We start from the raw sequence: 20,766 nt of genomic DNA on the forward strand, positions 1-20,766 counted from the left end.
TGTTAGCCATCTTCCATGATTTTATCTTCAGCCTTTTAAACTATCCTTTCATGGGCTGCACTACCTCCTGGCTGTGCAGGTTCCATGAGTATACTGCTCTGCAGTAAAGTGGTTCTTAAATGCTCCACGTCACCTTGTCTGGCTGCTGGGGTTCTGCACTGTGTGGCACCCTGAGACTCTTGACGAAAGAACTATCTAGAAAGGGAGTGTGGTGGTTGCCTCATCGTTTTGATTAATGAGTGTTGAAGGTGAATTGAGACATTCGGTGTGCCCTGGAGGCAGGTACATTTCTCCTGTGTTGCAGCTGCCATGGTCAAAGTGGAAGGAGCATTTCTTCCTGAAGCCTGACCTCGAGAGGACGAGAACAGGACACCCTAATTAGACCAGGGTGTCTGAGGAGCAGACTTGGTACCTGAATTTGGGCAGATGGAAGGATTGCTCTGCCCTGGAGCCACGAGAAGCCAGGCTCTGTGAGAGCGAGACTGAGAGATTAAGGCAGGCTTCCAAATATTTCAGGTTTCTGTGATGTTAGCCCTCCCAGGGCCAAGTCCGGCCTGTTCCGCTGTGCCATTCCTACATTATCTTACTTAATCCTTACTGTGGCCGAGTGAGACAGGTCTAAATACTCGTTTTACAGCTAAGGAAACTTAGGCCTCAGGTAACTTATCCACGATTACAAACTGGGATTTAAGCCTCAGGTCTTTCTGATCCCAGAATCCTAATGGCCATGTTGCACAGCTTCTAAATGAGATCAGTGCCGGGCATCTTCCATATAAAAATTCTAATATTCACCATAACCTTGCAGCATAGGCAGGATGATCCTCATTTTTACAGATGGGGAGACTAAGGCTCAGAGCACAGATAAATCAAAGGTGGAACCAGAACGCAGAAGATGATCCCAGAGGCACTGGCCCCGACCCAGAGCCAGCACTCCTTCCACTCTGCCGCTCTGACTTCCATCTTCTGTGATCTCGAGGTCTCGGGTATAGGGTGTCTCCTGCGAGTTCCCAGACGCGTTGTCTTTTGAAGTCCCAGCACCTACTAGAGAACTATGGTGGGAGAATATGTGGGAGTCCCCGACCTCAGCAGCGGATCCCACGGGCCTGGCTCCATCCAAGTAGAAGTCTGGAACCCCTTCCTGACTCCCAGTAGTCAGAGTTAGCCGCTGTTCCCTGGTGCCTTGACCTGTCCCCGTGGGCAGTCACCCCTTGGTCCTGCAGGTGCTGCTGCTGCGCTTGGTCCCGTTGTGCAAGGACCCTGTCTATCGAGGGCGTCCCTCTGCGGGCTGGGCAGCAGTTCCTGCAGCTGTTTGGAAACCCCCCAGTGCTCCCGTTGTCTGGACCTGCGTGGGGGGAGGGTGGCTGTTCGCTCCATTGAGTCCTTCCTTCATAGCTGGGGGTGGCAGCTTGGAGAACATTCAGCTGTTTACAATTCAGCTTATGTACACTGTAGCCGGGGCCTGTGGGTGAGTCAGAAGGGCCGCTCTCTCGGCCTGTGTCCTCAGAGCCGGCAGGGAAGTCAGCTGTATGGTAATGGCTGCTGGGGAGGAGGAGGAGCGCCCCCTCCCAGAAGCCCTCCCCAGAGTGTCTCGGCTCAGACGCTTGAGAGCCGAGGAGCAGGACTGCCCTGCAAGCCTCTTAACCCAGACTCAACAAGGTCATTTTGCTGTGACACGGCGAGCAGGTCTGTGGCTGCCTGGCTCGGCCTGGCTTTCATTCTGCTGGCCAGCTCTCCCCGCAGGGACCCAGGCGGGGACCCCGAGCCTCATCCCCCTGTGCCTGCTCAGCCCGGTGCCCTGAGGGCACCTCCTGTCACTGCCAGCTCTTCCCCTCCTGAGAGAGGTGGGTCACAGTGGGCTGCTCTTGCTGGCAGCGCCCAGGAAGGTCATCTGAGGAGCAGGATGGTGACGGCCATAACCTGCTGTGTGTCCTTGAGGTAAGGATTTCTGCCGTGTCCAACAGCTCGCTCCGTAGCAGAAGTGAAAAAGTTAAAACATTGGGCATTGGTGCCTTCTGCCTTCTGCACGGGGGACATCCCCGGGGTGGGAAGGGACGGGTTATTTCCTGACTAAGAGCTCCTTCTGCGCATGTTTTAGAAGGTCCTGCCTTCCAAATATGTGGCATCCATTCTTGCCTTGGTTCTAAAATGCACTCTTTTCCTCATCTGGAAAATCGCTAGACTCCGGCCGTGTGTGCCCTCGTGCCTGCGATCCAGAATAATCATTCTCCCCTCCCACCCCTGCCACCCCTCCCACCAAGCCCGCTGTCCCCAGATTGGAAGGAAAGCTGTCTGCTCCTCTGTACAGCCAGGTGTGAACGACCGCAGGTGTCTATTTGCATTTTAAAGAAGGTTGTGAACCAAATGATTCTCTTTGATGGATGGACTCAGTCAGGGTCCCAGGGTAGAGCCTTCGCTCCTCCTTCCCTCGCTCCCTGGTCCCCTGTCCCCACTCTACCTATTTCTACCCACCCCTTTCTCTCTCCTCGCCACCACCCCTTCACTTTCCCACCTCCCCCTGGGGCGGTGGAGGGATGCCAACAAACGGGCGTTGATGACATATCTTACCTCCCTCACTTTCAGAATGGCACCGGTTTCTTCAGGCGCCCAGATATAACCAGGAGAGTGTAAGAGCGCCGGCAGCCTCCCCGCCCTCCGCTCTCTCTGCTCCCCCCACAGGCCTGCTGCTCTCCGCCTCCCCGGCATGGTTTCCCAGCAGCGGCTGGCACGCTGCAGGTGCTCCCCATGGGCTCCCTCCAGAGCACACGGTTCTGTGGGAGTCCTGCTGGCCCCCCTCCTGGCCCCATGACTGGACCTGCTAAGCCTGGACCTGCTAAGCCCAGGCGCCCAGAGCGCGATTGCATAGCCGGGGGCCTGGGGAGAATGCCCTGTGTTGGGTAAGCAGCCTTGTCCTGCCGTTTGCTGGGCAGGATTCCCTGCAGGCAAATGACCCGTGTTATCACCTACTTTGCTTCCTTAAATTCTTGATTAACTTCATTAGCTCTGTCTCACTCCCACTACAGTCAAGGAAGGTGGTTAGAAGTCTTGTAAATTAAAATGCTCCTCGTCTGGTGAAAATACAGAAGAAATCCGTGGTGCAGGCTGAGGGGTTAGGAGCAGCTCCGTTTGCTCTAAGGGCTTCAGGAAGACTTATTTTAGGAGCAGACACAGTGACTGGCCAGGCCATCTGAAACACCATCATAAGTGTTCATCCTGAACACGATTCCAGCATAACTGATGTTTGTTTTGTTTTGTTTTTACTGTTCTCTTTACTTTTTTTTTTTTTTCCTGATTTTTTTCTGTCTGCTCATGTAAAGAACATGAGAACTGGTTCTAAAATGGCCCAGGTTTTGCAGAGCTGTAGCCAACCAGGCCTCTCTCTTAAATGGGCAGGAGAGCTCAGCCTCTCTGGACACCTAGTGGCTGGTCCTGCGGGCGAAGCCGTCTTTGTAGGAGCCTCCCGGCCTCTGACTCTAGCGGTCATCATACCTTTCTTGATGCCTGGAGTCCGCACACATTTCAAAGGGGCCAGGGAATCCAGAACTCCAGCCTGCAGGGCAACTTAATGCTCCTTCTTACTGAAGAAATCCCCACCCTAACGAGAAGAAACGGGCCAAGGAATAGCTCTTGTTCTTTATAACTAGGTGCCCAGAAATGCCAGTGCTGTAGAAGGCGCTGGCCCGACTGCTCTCTAATCATTACAGCCTCTAGAGGTAATTTACAAACCTCAGATGGTGCCAGGTTCCCTGTTTGAGACTAAGGAAACCTGCTCAGATGGAGACCGTGGGTTCTAGACCATCCAGTATAACAGACATTAAGTACGTATCTTGTAGGGGACATGGGGTTTAGCCTCTGAGGATACAGAGGTGACAGGACATAACCCTTGTCTAAAGAAATTTGCTCGGCCTAGCGGAAGGACCCTACCCTGAAGCAGATCATCTCACAAACAGGCTGCTGGGTGGTTCTTCGTGTTTTACCCAGCCAGAGCCAGTTGCTCTGTTGCTGCCAGAGCCAATGAATGAGACCAGAATTGAGAAGCAGCCTAGAGCCTGAGACATATATAGTATAGTAGCTTCCCCAGAACATACTGTCCTGTTCATCTGAATCCTCAGCCCCTTGTGGGCAGCTTCATGAAGGACTAAATTCTTCCTCCCCGCACCTCCACCACCACCGAAGCTTGGCCTGCCTTCCCTCCCAGAGCCCCTCGTGCTCCCGGCGTCCTGGCCTCCAGCGTTCAGATTCCAGTACCTAGCTGTGTGTAACGGCTTCTGAGACCTGTGGGAATCTCCAGCAGCCGCGCCAGCCTCAGGGACTGGTCGAGAGAATTCAGAAAGGAAGAATTCCGAAGACAAGTCTTTCTTTATCTTTTATCTGGCCTCAGAGCCTGCAGGACAGGTTTGTGCAAGTTTCCCTGTTAAGCTGCTTTCCCTCAAGCAGGCTGCGGAGCAGTCTGGTAGAGCAGGGAAGTAGATTAAATTAATCTCAGCATGCTGGGCTTGGCAGGGGGTGAGATTGTGTTTGGTCATTCCAGAAATAGCCCAAACTCCTTTGTTCTTAAAGCAGATGAGGGGGCCTTGGCCTCCAAGAGGACTGCGAACCTTTGTATATTCATAAAATGCCCTCCTCCTGTCCCCTGGCTTCTGTTTCTTCTGCAGCCTGCCCCAGAGTTAGAATGGAGAGTGATAATTTCTAATGTTCGGGTGAAAGGATTGATTTGTTTGTTCTCCTGCTTAATAATATCCTTTTTTGAAAAACTTAGATTCCAAAATCTTGCTTCCCAGAGTTAAGCATCGACTCTGTCAACTCTGAGCTACTGAATGTATCTGTTCACTCCTGTGTTTGGCACAAGGAAAGAATCTGACCTCAAGAGTTATGCCTGCGTCTCCCCGTCTTGCAGTGCCCCAGTGCACATAATAGACACCGCTCTGAGACAGGAGGGAAGGGGGGTGCGGGGGAGGGAGAAGAGTCAAGCCAGGATGCAGAGATCCCATAAAAGGAGACAAGATATCAGAAGCAGTTTGGTGATGAATATCCATGAAAAGCCGGAGGTGGGAGTGATCCCAGAATTCAAGGAGAATGGATTAATTCCACTGAGGTACTCTATACTGACACAAGGGAGTCACTTATTCCCTCCTCCTGTGCTCTCAGTCAGGAACGTGACAGCGTTTAAAGGAAACAAAACCAAAATCTTACCAACACAGTCTCTTAGATCAATGCACTTGATTTTTCTGTTAGTTAACGACCAGGTCCCGGACTTGAAAAGACGTAAACAGGACACGTAGGAGATGAGGAACTTGGAGCCTTTTGTGCAAGGAATAGTTGAAGCAGCAGAGGGAGCTTGGCCCAGAGAGGAGAAGATGCGCGGTGGCCATGAGCATTGTGCTTTCTGGCACCGAGAGCGTTTCTTGAGCATTTCCTGGTGTGCTCGCACTGCTGTGCTGGTGATTCTGTCTTGTGGTCTGCGGAGGGACCCAGCACCTAGGGGAGGTATAGTAATCGTCCTTATTTTACAGCTAGTAAAACCGAGGCTCAGAGAGAGTCTAGGACTTGCCCCTAATTCACTTGAGTGATAAAGATGAGTCTCTTAAGCCAGGTCTAAGCCTGTGCTTTTGCCCATTATACAAATATGATTAGCCTTGTTCTGCGTGGTCTTAAGGAACAGGACCGGGATGGGTGGGCAGAAATGAACAGGAGATAGGTTTTTGGCTCCTAATAAAGAAGAACTTTTTAATTGAACTGTCCACAGAGGGAGCTACTCGAGAGGTAGTAAGTTCCTTTGTCATTGCAGGTATTCAAACAAATGCCCAGAAATCACTCGGTGGGATTATTATAGAGAAGGTTCAAGCATTGGTAAGGGATTGAACCAGGCTTTCCAGTCTATAATCTATAGTTCATTAGAGAAATCAGGGGATATTTTACCAGAAGGAAATAAGCACCACCTAAAAATAAAATGTTAACTTATATATTCAGTTTTGTTTTTTATCATTTACTTATCATTTTAAGTAATATATGTATTTCTTTGCATAGTTAAAATATTAAAGAAAATGTAACCATGAAAATGCAGTCTTAAATGTTTAACATTTAAAAGCAGGGAAATTTAACTTGATTGGTTCAGTTTGATTGACTCAGTCCTGCTAGTTATTCATGAACAGTTAAGGAAAGATTTTGTTGTTGTTGCCAAACACCTTTATAGTTTAGAAAGACTAATTCCGAAGGGGAAAATTTCCGTCTCTACAGTAAAGTCAAAGCTGTCAAAAATTTTTTTCCAAATTACTATGAACACCAAAAGGAATCTTTCTAACTTGCCAGTGTGACTCTGTCTCAAACAAAAACTAATTTAAAGCAATCTCATCATTGGTGTCTCTTGGCTAACTCCCCTACGGCTCAGCTCTAAGTTACCGTTGGATTACGGAAGTCTGCGGAGTGACTGCATGGATCACCATACATTCTTTCTCATCAAACCAGATTTATTCTGGTTTATCAAGCATTAGGACCCACTAGTAAGAAAACAAGCCAGTTATAACCTTTTCTAAAATTAATTTATTGTTATTTCTCCATGCTCCATATCAGACACTGAATTCCTGTTCCTTGGTGGGATTTTCAGTTTTGTTCTGTTTTTCTTTTTTTTTTTTTTAAGAAAATGGTTTTTTGGGGAGTTTTTTTTGTATGTTTTTTTTTTAAGAGTTTATTTATTTATTTGACAGAGATCACAAGTAGGCAGAGAGGCAGGCAGAGAGAGAGGAGGGAAGCAGGCTCCCTGCTGAGCAGAGAACCTGACATGGGGCTCCATCCCAGCACCCTGAGATCATGAACTGAGCTGAAGGCAGAGATGCTTAACCCGCTGAGCCACCCAGGCTCCCCACATTTTCAGTTTTTAACAGGAAAATAGGAGCATCGACATAAGTCTTGTGCAAAAACTACTTAACTTGTGTACTGAAATCACTTTTCAAATATGTAACACACACAGGGTTATGCTTAATATTAATAGGCTTGTTGCAATAAAGAAATGGCTTTTTCTTTCTCTTTTTTCTTTTTTAGGAAGTTCCAGGTTACAGGCAACCTCGCTCCCACAGTTGGTGGTGGTAGAGAATGGTCCTGGAAGGGGGCAGGGAGGGGGTGGCAAAAGTGAGGTAAAGTTTTGTACCTCTAAATCCTGGAGCAGCTCAGGAGAGGGGCCAGCCAAGTGGAGAAGAGGAGGTTCCCTGTGCTGAGCCCTTCAGCACACTTGGGTTTTTGGTTTTTTGGTTTTTTGGTTTGTTTGTTTATTTGAGAGAGAGAGAACACACGTGAGTTGGGGGAGGAGCAGAGGGAGAGGGAGAGTATCTCAGGGAGACTCCCTGCCCAGTGTGGAGCCCAGTCCGGGCTTGATCCCACGACCCCAAGATCATGACCTGAGCTAAAATCAAGAGTCGCACACTCAGCCGACTGAGCCACCCACGCGCCCCTTAGCACGCTTTTTAGAGCACTCTATCGGGTCCTTCAGAGGAAGGCCAACAGGCCCACAGAGGCAAGGAGACCTCAGGAAGGGTTGTCCACAGAGGCAAGGACTCCGTGGTTGGCTGAGGACCAGATTGTGTGGAGCTGAGAACAGGACAAGGGGCCTGATCAAGAGCACAGGGCCAGCAGCAGCAGCCCCACAGCCTTTGGCGACCCTTTTGGGGGAGAAGTTGAACTTGGGTTTATCGCAACGTTTGACTCCAGATAACCAGCCTCCGGAAAGCTCTGTGTTCACTTGGGGCCCGGCCCTGTTGTTCCCTTTGGATTCATCTCTGGGTTTCAGTACTTTGACATTTCACGGGATGCTTAAAATCAAAGCATTCTCCATGGACCTTCATAGATGGTGTAACATCTCCCCCCTCAAAACCCTGTCACACCCCAAGCCCCTATACCTAGTGCCCCTTTTCATCCTGGTTGTAGATACCACCTTAAATACGTTTTCACCCTTGAACTGAAGGTGACCTTGTTTGTCCAGATCGGTAGCGACCAAGGTCTTAACTCCCCAAAGAGAATTCTTGTCGGTGGAACTTGGTAGTACTGTTCTTAGCACAGTTGGGAAATTAAGAAATACTGCTAGCTGACGGGCTGCCTCGCTGCAGAGCTGATTATAGTCACCCTTGCTGGCGTGTCCTTCCACCCCACCACTTTTAAATAGGTCATTGAGGGAGGGGACTGCTTGGTTTGCATTGTCGCTTGGCTCCACGGAAAAAACCAGGCACGTGCTGAGTCCCCGCCCTCTTTCTGCTGCTGGTCCCGCCCCGGTTCTGACCTCCCCTGCTTGTGTTTTCCTACTCTCCCTTGTGCAGAGACAGGGCAGGGCATTGTTCATGCACTGACCGACCTCAGCAGCCCCGGCATGACCTCAGGGAACGGAAATTCTGCCTCCAGCATCACCGGCACTGCCCCCCAGAATGGTGAGAATAAACCACCACAGGCCATTGTGAAACCCCAAATCCTGACGCATGTTATCGAAGGGTTTGTGATCCAGGAGGGGGCGGAGCCTTTCCCGGTACGGACTACTTCTTTTCCCCTCTTTTTTTCTTTCTTTTTTTTTTTTTTTTTTTTTGAAGTATATTTTGGATGTGTATTAGAATATTTTTACATTTCCATGTAAAATTTCCAAAAAATGTAAAGTTTGCTCTTTCCTTGCTAATTTTCCTCCCAAAAGAATGTCAGAGCCATTTTCTTTCTAGGATCGAGTGTCTTCCTATTGTCCAGAAAGGACCAGTGATTAGTAGGAGTAATTGGCAAGGCCCCTTGGTTAGAAAGGTGTACACACAGACTCAGCTGTGTCCCTGTATTGTGTGACACCTCCCCCCCGCCTTAGTTAGAAGAGAGTTCACATTGGGTGTTTGGGGCAAGATGATGGGTTTTGGGAAATGAGACCTTGTTCAGTTTTGAATGCCAGAACCTCTGAGTGGCAAAACTTTAACCAGTTAGAGAACAAAAGGAAAGTGTATAGCGTAGAATTTTCAAGATGTGTCTGAAATGAAGATAAGAGAACAAATGTGTAGCTTGAGCTGCTTTTCTGGAATCAGAGCCTTGAAAAGAGTGAATGAGGGTGAGGGGCCCTTTAGAAAGGGCACAATCAGATGTCTCCAGGGAAAGCGCAAGACCAAAGAGAAATATAAAAGAATCAAGAAAATAGCTTGTTAGAACAAAGCACCCCAAGCTGATCCCATGCAGTGTGAGTTGGTGAGGACAGGGGGTGCTGCTCTGTGGCTGGGAGGAGCCCAAAGCCAGGGGCACACTGGCCTCTCGTGATGAAATCATCTGTGAGAGAAACCATCTTCATGGGACACCATCTGCCTTTTGCTCACTCTTTGGGTCCATGAGCGGTTTGACTAGTCAGTGGCAGACTCTAAGCTTGATGAGCCGAGCCGGGTGAACTGCCTTTCCAGAATGCCAGGACACAAATAGGTTCTTGTCCACTTGCCCTCTGAAGGTGGTTCAGGGCCCATGGCAGAGGAATCCTCTCTGGAACCCCTAAGCTAGACGTAACTCCCGCCCGGCCACATCGCTTCCCTCCTCAGACTGGGTCTTCCGCGTGGCCTCCTAGAGCAACACCAGAAACCACCCCCCCTCCCACAGGGCGGCTGCGGACTGAGTAACCGCCTCCACATCACCCTAGAGAAATAGCCACCAGCCGCCTGAGCAGAGGCAGCAAAGGAAGGACCAGAAGAGTGAATAAGCCAGTCTAGGGTCCTGAAAACCTCGGAGGACATTTGCTCTGTGGCCCGGAATCCGTTTTCCTGCACTCCTCCAGGGCTGTCTGCCCCTCTGGCTTGGGTAGAGCAGCGATACGGTGGAGGACAGTAGGAAATCACATATGGTTGCTGAGTCTCCTGCCTCCCGCGGGGCCTCGGCTATATTCCCTCTGGTGGTGCGTGAGCCCCAGTCCCTGGCTGCCTTCTGGTCCAGTGGGAGACCTGATTGCCGCCTCCATCTCTGCCCCTTAGTCATTTGGAAGAGTAGCTATTTTCCCAACTTCCTAAGCCGCCCAGTGGTCCTGGGTTGAAGCCACTGCTGCACTTCGGTGACAATCGGCATCTTGCCTCATGAGCTACAGGACAAGATAGGGCCTTGAGCAAGACACGCTTGGGATGACAATGTAGAGGCTGGCATCTGTGCCTTGCTGCGTTGTATGTGTGATTTTGATGAGGCTGGAGAACAAGGAAGCATCCCCCACCTAACCCTCACGGCCTCCGTGTCACTTTGTCCTCTAGGTGGGACGCTCGTCCCTGCTGGTGGGGAATCTCAAGAAGAAGTATGCACAGGGGTTCTTGCCTGAGAAACTTCCCCAGCAGGATCATACCACCACCACTGACTCTGAGATGGAGGAGCCCTATCTGCAGGGTAGGCATCCCCCAGCCCGAGCACCGAGGCCTCCTGCATGGCCGCACCTGACCACGGAGGAGCCAGGGCTCTGCAGGCTGGCTGCACACCCTTCCTCTCTTGATGTCCATGGAGGAACGTGTCCATCTGCTAAACGTTTCTCCGGGTCGTATCTCAGCCGCTATCCCTAGGAAACAGGGAAGGGGGAAGGTCGCTTCCTTTGGGGAGCTGTTTGTCCCCGGCCTCTCCTCCAGCCCCACGCCAGCCAGCCACAGGATCCCAAGAGTCACTTTTTCTGTGGGAGTGGCATAGGCAAGAGTGTGGTCCTCTCGCTGCCTAAGGGCCCAGCTCTCAGGCAGCCCAGTGACCAGGCCAGGACGGCCCTTGCAGCCTGAGCCACTGACCGATGGTCACTGCGGAGGGTACAGAACTCCTGGGTTCTGGGATCCAGGTCCTCAGCCCACTAGACAGATCAAGGTATTCCAAACCAGATGTGAGTGCACCCGGAGTGTTCCCTGTGAGCCTCCCAGGGTCATAAAGAGGGCTGCTGATTCTTGACCACTGCGTTTGCCTCGGGCTCTTAGCGCTTGGGGACACCTTGTCAGGTGTCCAGGGGTCACCAGCAGACACCCCTGGGTACTTTCTAGGGTGGGGGGAACGGCCCTTCCCAAACCAGTGGCGAAAGCGGGTGGGCATTTTCCAAGCTCGTCCGCCACTGCGGGCCACCGCTACGGGGCCATGAGCAGAAAAGGCAGGCCTCATGGGGGGCTGTTCAGGGTTTCGTGGAAATTTCTTCTCTTTACACTTCCTCCAATTTCCATACTTTCCAGAATCCAAAGAGGAGGGTACTCCCCTCAAGCTCAAGTGTGAGCTCTGTGGCCGGGTGGACTTTGCCTACAAGTTCAAGCGTTCCAAGCGCTTCTGTTCCATGGCGTGTGCCAAGAGGTAAGTGGCCTTGGTCCCACGGCTCTGCCAGCCCCTCCCTCTCCTCAGGATTGCACCTCGGGGCCTACCCCCTTTGGTGACAGTCCATCTCAGGAGCACCCAGGTGTAGCTTAGCAGCGTTCCGCTCCCCTCCATCTGCCTGGAAGCTGCACTGCGTCCCTAATCTGCCTGGTCCTGGCACCCAGAACTCAAGGGAGCAGGAAGGGAAGCAGGCTTTAGTGTGGCTGTCCCTCCTGGGCCCCACCCACTGAACCCGTACTCTGGTCCTGCCCTTGGCAGCTATTGCCTTGGGGGAAGCCCTGCACCAGAAGCTTCGTCCAGAGCTCCTGCTCTGGGTACAGATGTCCCGTCTATGAGCTTTCACCCAGCGTAGGCCAGAGGCCCAGGTCAGGCGCAGCATCAGGTCCTCAGTGCCTGCCACTTTCCAGGCTATGCACCAGGGAGAGGGTGTGCCTGGTGTCATCTAGTCTTCAGAGTAACTTCGAGGCAGGGATTACCACCAGCCCCTTCACACCCACTGGGAAACTGAGGCACAAAGGGTAGATAAATCTGCCCAGCGTCATAGGGTTTGGGAGTTAGACTCATGAGACTGTAAAGCCCCGAGTGCTCTTCGTACTAGGGTGAAGAGGCATGGATGCCAAAGCCCTGAGCCCTCAGGAGAATATCAACCTCTCGAGCCCCACACAGAGGTGCTCTGCCTCGGCCAGAATCAAGCCCCTTTCAGCCCTGTGCTGGAGGGCATTGGTGCATCTGAATCTGTGCCGAGCTCTGGGCGGCCCTCGTGTTACTGGGCTTCGCAGATGGCTCTGTTTTTATAGGTCAAAGATGTCAGGCGAGTCTTTTGGCCCCCATTCTCCAAAGGCAATGGCTCATTTTGTGTCTCTGTGTCACATTTTGGTCATTCTCTCGTAGCATTTCAGTCTTTTTCATTATTACTATATTATGTGATCTGTGATCAGTGGTCTTTGATGTTGCTATAGTAATTATTTTGGGTGCCACAAACTACACCCACATAAAATAGTGAATTTAATCAGTAAATGTCATCTGTGTCCTGACGGCTCCACCAGCGGACTCTTCCCCCATCTCTCCGGCCTTCCGGTTCCTGGAGACACAACAGGATTGAAATTCAGCCCATTAATAACCCTACGGTGACCTCTGAGTGTTGCAAGTGAAAGTGTGTTACGCCTCTCACTTTAAATCAAAAGCTAGAAATGACGAGGCTTTGTGAGGAACACTCATTGAAAGCCGAGACAGCCTGAAAGCGAGGCCTCTTGCACCAAACAGCCAAGTTGTGACTGCAAAGGAAAAGTTCTTGAAGGAAATAAAAACTGCTACTCCAGCAAACACAGCAGTGGTAAGAAAGCAAAAACAGCCTCATTATTGATACGGAGTTTGGTCTGGATCGGTGATCCAGCCGGCCACGACATTCCCTTAAGCCAAAGCCCAGTCCAGAGCAAGACCTAACTCTCTCCGGTTCTTTGAATGCGGAGAGAGGGGAGGAAGCTGCCGGAAGAAGAGTGAAGCCAGCTGTGGTGGATCATGAAGTTTAAGGAAAGAAGCCGTGTCCGCAGCATGAAAGCAGAAGTAGCAGGGGCTGATGGAGAGGCTGCAGGGAGCCCTCTAGAACATCCGGCTCAGATCACTGATGAAGGTGGCTACGCTAAGCAACAGATTTTTAGTGCAGACAAAACAGCCTTCTAGAAAGAAGATGCCATCCAGGACTTTCATAGCCAGAGAGGAGAAGTCTGTACCTGGGTTCGGAGTACAGACTGACGCTCTCTTTAGGGGCGGGCGCAGCTGGTGACTCAGGTTGAAGCCAGTGCTCATCTACTGTTCTGAAAATCCTAGGGCCCTTAAGAGTTGTGCACAGTCTGCTCTGCCTGTGCTCTGACAGTGGAACCACGAAGCCTGGGTGACTGCACAGCCATTGTAACATGGTTTAGTAAGTACTTTATGTCCAGTGTTGAGACCTACTGCTCAGGAAAAAAAGCTTTCTTTCAGAATATTACTGCTCACTGACAGTGCACCTGGCTGCCCACGAGCTCTGGTGGAGACGCTCGATGACGGTCATGCTGCGCTCGTGCTGCTAACACGTCATCCATTGTGCAGCCCATGGATCAAGGAGTAGTTTTGACTTTGGAGTCTTTTTCAAAAAATGCATTTTGTAACGTTGCCGTAAAGAGATTCCACTGGTGGATCTGGGCAGACTGATGTGGAAGGACGCGATGGAGGGAACCGCACAGACCCTGCCAGGGGAGCGCGTGGTTCTGAGTCCGTTAGAAACTTTCTAGAAAGGCTTCACCATTCTAGATGCCACTAGGAACATTCAGGATTCAGGGAGAGTGCTCAAAATGCCAGCATTAGTAGGAGTTTGGGAGAAGTTGATGACTGTGAGGGGTTCAAGACTTGGGCGGGGGCGGGGCAGGGAGTAGCTGCAGATGCGGTGGAAACAGCCAAAGAGCTGGAATTAGCAGTGGAGCCTGAAGGTGTGACTGAATGGCTGCAGTCTCCTGATAAAACCGAAATGGATGAGCAGTTTCTTCTTAGGAATGAGTAAGACATGTGATTTCTTTTTTTAAGATTTTATTTATTTGACAGACAGAGATCACAAGTAGGCAGAGAGAGAGAGAGAGGGAAGCAGGCTCCCCGAAGAGCAGAGAGCCTGACACGGGACCCGACCCCAGGACCCCGAGACCATGACCTGAGCCGAAAGCAACGGCCCAACCCACTGAGCCTCCCAGGCGCCCCGACATGTGGTTTCTTAAGGAGGCATCTCCTCCTGGTGAAGACTGTTGAAATGACAACAAAGGATTTAGAAATCAAATGAACTGAGCTGATGAAGCAGAGCTTGAGAGAATTGACTCCAGTCTTGAAAGAAGTTCTCCTGTGGGCCCAATGCTATGAAACAGCATCACAGGCTTCAGAGAAATCTTTCATTAAAAGAAGAGCCCTATGAGCAGCAAACTTCATTGTCTTTTTTTCTTATAATTTTTTTTAAAAAGTTTTATTTACTGAGAGAGCACGCACGTGGGTGTGCACACAAGCAGGGGAGAGGCAAAAGGAGAGGGAGAGAAGCAGACTCTCCACTGAGAGCGGAACTTGCTGCAGAGCTCAATCCCATGACCCTGAGATCGTGACCTGAGCTGAAATCGAGAGTCAGAGCCTAACCGACTGAGCCACCCAGGCACCCCCACTGTCGTCTTAATGAGCTGCAGTGTCACGTAGACATTACTTTTATGTGAACCGGGAAACAGTCATCTGACTGGCTTTGACCTGGAACGAAACCCGCGGTGTCTCTGAGGTGCACCTGTCCTTGCCAGCAGGACAGTTGTTTTCTGGCACAGGTCATGTTTAGTGTAGAACGTGTCAGCTGTGAGTTCTTACTGTGCTCCCAAGTCCTTGTGTCCAGCACTCTACACACATTAGCTCATACACTTGTCAGACCAGGTTTGGAAAGTGAGCCGTGTCATCCCCAGCTCCAGATGAGGAAACTGAGGCTCAGAGGTCCAGTGGCTTGCCCAAAGTCACCCAGCTAGTAGTAAGTGATGGACCTGGGAGCAGAGCATGCGGACAGACTCCGCTGTTGCTGGAGAGCCTGGCTGTCCTCATGCTGCCGGGGACCCGCACACCCCGTGATTGTTCTGACTTCCCCATCTCCCTGACTCTGGCAGGTACAACGTGGGGTGCACCAAGCGAGTGGGGCTTTTCCACTCGGACCGAAGCAAGCTGCAGAAGGCAGGAGCCACAACCCACAACCGCCGTCGGGCCAGCAAAGCCAGCCTGCCGACACTTACAAAGGACACCAAGAAGCAGGTGAGCGGCTGGCAGGGCCCGAAGCTCCATTGTCACAAGTCCCCACCAGCTTCCCTCCCTAACAGACCGGGGATACCCACGTTCCTTTTCCGTGACTGACTTAAGTCTGCTCCGTCATGTTCTCATTTCTCACAAGCCCTTCCCAGACCCCACAATAGGCCCCTGCATTTAGACCCACGGATGCCTGTGAGGTGATGATCTCCATCAGTGACCTTGCCCCTTCCTCACCCCTCCCCTTCTGGTTTGCCTCCGTCCTTCTGGGGCCGTGGAAATGGGACCTCTGCCGCCCAGTCCCGTGAAGAGACAGACTGTCCCCGTTCCCTTGGGTCTTAACGGAGTGCCAGGTGAGGAGGCAGCCCCACCCCCTTCACGCCCTGCTCCCCGCTGCCTCCTCAAATCCTGAGCACTGAGTTCTTGCAGCCTCTCCCGGGAACACGGGCGGTCCTTACAGATGCTGTAGCCCGGTTCTAAGTTGCACGGTGGGAACCCACAGTCTCATGGGACGTGTCAGAGCCTGATGGCTTTGGCTGCTTGTCATCACTTGGGTTGTAAAGCTCTTTAAGAATCTGACCAAGGCTGAGACCCAGCATGTACGTGCACAGAAATTTCACGTGCTGTTTCATAGCATCTAACCCTGAAACCTCCAGAGTCCTGGTGTAAAACCCCACATGTAGAAGAAACAATAGGTGTAGATAGAATCAGATCAGAATGGTGCAGGGCTTGCACGGGTGCTGGGAGGGGCTCACTCTGCATCACGCCAGAGGGGACAGCCCAGAGGACGCGTTTTGATCTAAGCATTCAGAGGTAGGTGGTCATAGACCAGGGAGGAGGGGAGACTCCCTGCCTTTGCTCGTCTTCCTGCTGCTGGTGGGTTTATTCCTCCTCCTGAAGCCAGCGATTTCTCTGCTCGCAGCCAACGGGCGCCGTGCCCTCTCGGTCACAGCTGCCACTGCAGCTGACGCACAGCCAGGAGGACTCCAAGCCGATGTTCGGATAACTCAAGCTACGAGGAGCCCTTGTCACCCATCTCAGCCAGCTCGTCCACTTCCCGCCGGCGACAAGGCCAGCGGGACCTGGAGCTCCCGGACATGCACGTGCGGGACCTGGTGGGCATGGGACACCACTTCCTGCCAAGGCGAGCCCCACCAAGTGGAATGTGGAAGATGTCTACGAATTCATCCGCTCCCTGCCAGGTAAGGCCCCGGGGGCCCGTGCCAGACTGGGAGAGCGACCTCCACCCAGGACAGAGGAGAGAGCCCACTCTGCCACCACCAGGAAATGACTGAGTTAGTGACTCGGGTTTGGGAACAGCCCTGTAGACATGACTCAGTGAGATCCCTGCCTGGAAGAGCATATGTGCTGCTACAGGACGCAGCTGTAAAAAATACCCAGGGCCGTGATGCGTGGCGGTTCCGGGCACAGCAGGGGTCTGCGTGAGCTGCAGGGGTGACCTTGTGTCCGGCCTGGCGCTCTCCTGGGACGGGGTGCCAGAGGAGTCTGGTGGGAGTATGGGGGGGTGGTCAAGGAGGACGTCAGAGTTGGGAAAGGTAAGGCAGGCAGGGCTCGGCCAGTCGGAGACACAACCCCCCGGAGAGGCTGGAGCAGAGGCTCACCAGTGTGGAAGGACACGATGGAGGGAACCACCCAGACCCTGCCAGGGGGCGCACATGGTTCTGAGGCCTAGAATTTAGAAGTGAACCTTGAAAGACCTACCTCCCACGATTCACAGGTGCTTTCAGGGGGTCCCAGAGCTTCTCGGCTCTTGTTTCTGCCGGTGGCACCCCGCTGCTGGCCACGTCGGGTGTGGACGGCAGCGCACAACTGTTACTCAGAGACCAGAGTAGGAGCAGAGGTCGAGAGCTCTGTCTGACACAACTGGGCTCACATCCTGGCTCTGCCCCTCACTTCAGGGTGTTAGTCATCTCTTGCCACATTCCGCAATTAATCACCACACAGTTAACCGTTGTTCAGGAATGTGGGAGTGGCTTGGCTGGACATTTCTGCCACAGGGTCTCTTACAAGGTTTTGATGATGAAGATGTGGCCCAGGGCTTCCCTGGGGCTGTAGGATCCTGTTGTAAGGTGCCCCATGCCCCTGATTCTCAAGGAGGGCGTGGCTGTCCATGGGAGGCCTCCCTTCCTCCCCATACGGGCCTTTTCAGGACACTTGTGTTTGCATGTTCTTAGAACATGGTGGGCACTTGTCCCCACAGAGGGGCGATCCAGGAGAGCATGGTGGAAGTCACTGTGGTCCTTTTGATCTAAATGCAGAAACTACATGTTGTTACTGTATCACACAGGTCATGCCCACAGGGACATGAAAAGGAAGCCGGGTTTATTTGGAGCTGGTTACCACAGTTCGCCAGGCACTGGCTCCCATGATTCATGTTCCTCCCTCGAGCAGACCACCCTCACCCCCTGCCATAGACCCCACAAGTCTCAGCCCATTGCAGCAGTAATTCAAAGCCTGGGATTTCACCAGAGCACTCTGGTCTGGGCGTGGATGAGCTCCTCAAGTTGCATAGACATTACCCATTCCATCCACACACCCAAGATGTGGGATGGGTGTAGGATCACTGTGGTAGGCATGCTCTTCAAAAAGGGGAGAACAGTGCAGGAGGATACAGGAGTCACCCATCGTCCCGTTCTGAAAATCTAGTCAGGCACGTGTTGGTGTTTCCCTGATCAGGACTCCATGCCTGGTTGTGATCATCTTTCCTTCTTGCTTCCAGGCTCTGATCCTCCTTTTTTTCCATGAAAGGTAACCTGAGCCTTGAGTGGACGTTTTCTCAGCCTGTTCCTGCTGCTCTTCATTTTCTGTGACCTCAGACCCTTTCGGTTCAAGCAGCGTTTATGACAGTACAATTGTCTTAAAATTGCTGTGGGCTTCCATGCTTCTTGTGGGGTATACTCCATTAGACAAAACCATACCCTGAACTGCTCCAGGAGAAGCCCTTCTCTATGTTGGTTTCTTCTGAAGCTGAGGGACAGCGCCCTTAATGTCTTTGAAGCTCTACTGTCAGGTGGCCAGGATCCGTGAGGCACACCCATCTTAGAGTTCTCTGAGGCAGCACCTTCGAGCTTCTAAGGTCTTGGTGCAAGATCTGTCGTCCCCTCAGTCCCCTCTCTAGGCCATGTTTTCTCAATCTGTGTCCTGGATTTGATCTTGCCTAGAAGTGACTTCTTAGTTTTGACATCACTTGCTATCTGGGGAGGCCAGGGATTTTCAGTTGAGCAAATCCTGGCTCCTTGACGTCTGTCAGTTTCGCCTTTACGTCATCTGTCCTTGTTTTCCTGCGAGCAGTGGTCAGAAGCCAGGTGGCACCATCACTGTTCTGCTAGAAACTTCCTCCGCTAGATAGTGCCATCCCTGAGGCACATTACACTTGCTGTGTTACACCTGCAGCGGGGGTCGTGACATTTTCTCCATTTCCCAGCAAGGATCCATTTCTCCCAATTTCCAGAAACAGTTTTCCTTTCCTGAAGCCTCACCCCAGTCTCCTCACAGGCCATCAGACTTCTGTCCAGTCCCTCAGAGTATCTCAGGACACGTCATTGACACTCTCCTCAGGGTCCTTCCAGCTCCTGCCACTACCGCTCCCCAGGCCACGGCAGTGCCCCTCTTCCAGAACCAGAATCTGCACTTGTCACCCTAGAGTATCGTGGCTTTACCTCAGGTTCTGTGGGTCAGAAATGCTGCACAGCGCTGGCTGGGATCTTATGAGATCTCAGTCAAGGTGGCAGCCAGAATTGGGGTTGTCTGAAGGTTTGGAGCCGGAGGACCCAGTTCCGGGGTGCCCCATTCAGGTGGCACAGAGTGCCAAGCGGCCTCTGTTCCTCTCCGTGTGGGACTCTTCTGAGTGCTGCTTGAGTGTCCTCATGACATAGTCGCTGGCTTCCCCCAAAGTAAACTCCCCAGAAGAGCAAGGTGGCAGCTGCCGTGCCCTCTGCAACCTGGGCCTCAGAAATCACAAGCTGTCACTCCCACAGCACCCCCGTTGCTTTGCCGGGTCGGGCCCGTTCATTAAGTGGGGCTCTAACCCGGATATGAGTGACTAATAGGCATGGATCACTTGGGTAAGTCACTTAGCCTGTCTTGAGCTATCAAACGAGACAGCCTTCCTCAGGGCATGGTTAGGAGGGTTCGAGGAGATCCTGTGTCTCATGTGCGCAAGTGCCAAGTGTGAACACCAGTAGCTCTGACTGACGCTGTCTGTGCTCGTTTCCCCCTCAGGCTGCCAGGAGATAGCAGAGGAGTTCCGTGCCCAGGAGATCGACGGGCAGGCCCTGCTGCTGCTCAAGGAGGACCACCTGATGAGCGCTATGAACATCAAGCTGGGGCCTGCCCTGAAGATCTATGCCCGCATCAGCATGCTCAAGGACTCCTAGGGCCGGCCGGCGCAGCCAGGGTTCTGGCCCGGGGCTCCTCCTCCCGACTGAGCAGAGCCAGACAGACATTCCTGAGGGGCCCAGAAATGGGGCCAGTCGGAGGGAAGGGCTCTCCCTATGGGGCGTGGCTGGTGAGGAGGTCTTAGCACCCCCTCAATGGCTCTCAGGGGCCTTTCTTTCTGTGGGAGGGGCAGAGAGGTAGGTGGCATGGAAGATGGGGCTTTATGCTTGTAAATATTGATAGCACTGGCTTCCTCCAAAGTCCCAATACTCTAGCCCCGCTCTCTTCCCCTCTCTCTGTCCCCCATTTTCCAGGGGGTATATGGTCAGGGCTCCCAACCTGAGTTGGGTTACTTTCAAGGGCAGCTGTCGGGCCTGGATGGAGGCCTTGCAAGCCCTTGCCTGCCTTTCTCCCACTTCTCTCTCCGGGCCTGGCTAACTCTTCCGTTGCCGGCTTCTCCCCCTTCAGCCCGTTTCTGAAGCAGCCAGGGGCTCTCCCCCTTCACCCTCCACAGGTGGAGAGAGAGAAGCTGGGCCCGGTTTTGGCCACGCCTGCTGGCAGACGCCTTAACGCTGTGTGTGTGACTGGATGACTGTGTAGGAGCCTGGACTGGCAGATGGGCCCAGAGCCACCCTCTGGCATCTCCAGGTGTTCTGTAGCAAACAGCCACTTAGTGCTTTGTCCTGGACTCCACTCAGCCTCAGGATGGGGAATAGAAAAGAAGGGCAGCCTCCGTGCAGAGAGGCGAGATCAGAAAGCGACGAAGATCAGGAGGTTTTCCTTTCCAGAGTGGGCATGCTGTCTCCGAAGTCCTTCCCACACTGTGAAGTGCCCCCGACTGGCCTGCTGTGCCGCAGATGGCATTATGGGAGCTGCTGCGGGCTGGGCCTCCTGGCCTGCCTGCCCACCCGCCCGCCGCCCTGGGAGCCCCAGAGTGGGGGCCCAGAGAACGTCTGAGGGCAGAGAAGAGCTGGGGTGACGTTCCCGTGAAGAAGGCAGCCTTGGGCCTCCCGCTTCCACACTTCTTGGTCTCTTGGACTTGCTAGCAGTTTGAGCTACCTGCGGAGGAGGCAGGGCAGGAAGGGCGAGGGCCTGCCTCTGACTTGCCCTGTCCTCGGAGGCTCCTGGGGGAAGAGCAGGGCTCTCCCCAGGAAGGGGGGGGGGGCACCGTTCTCAGCTTGTTCTATTCCCTACTCACACCCCCAGGCAGGTTGGAAATGAAGGACTTTTTTAACCTTTTGTTTTTGTTTTTTAAAAATAATCTGTAAAATCTGTTTCTTTGCTTTTCTC

General features: G+C 52.6%; 1 protein-coding gene across 1 annotated transcript in view; it reads left to right on the forward strand.

Annotated features, from left to right (window-relative positions):
• Positions 1 to 20,750, forward strand: part of PHC2 (polyhomeotic homolog 2) — a 55,790-nt gene extending 35,040 nt beyond the window's left edge. Inside the window, 8 exon segments of the mRNA XM_032302862.1 lie at positions 8,301 to 8,503; positions 10,221 to 10,350; positions 11,160 to 11,274; positions 14,946 to 15,087; positions 16,001 to 16,066; positions 16,068 to 16,220; positions 16,223 to 16,280; positions 19,321 to 20,750. Coding sequence (XP_032158753.1) covers positions 8,301 to 8,503; positions 10,221 to 10,350; positions 11,160 to 11,274; positions 14,946 to 15,087; positions 16,001 to 16,066; positions 16,068 to 16,220; positions 16,223 to 16,280; positions 19,321 to 19,475 — 1,022 coding nt within the window. The 3' untranslated portion in view covers positions 19,476 to 20,750.
• Positions 20,751 to 20,766: the final 16 nt, after the last annotated feature.

The sequence above is a fragment of the Mustela erminea genome, chromosome 10, assembly GCF_009829155.1.
Source record: "Mustela erminea isolate mMusErm1 chromosome 10, mMusErm1.Pri, whole genome shotgun sequence".
NCBI lineage: Eukaryota > Metazoa > Chordata > Mammalia > Carnivora > Mustelidae > Mustela > Mustela erminea.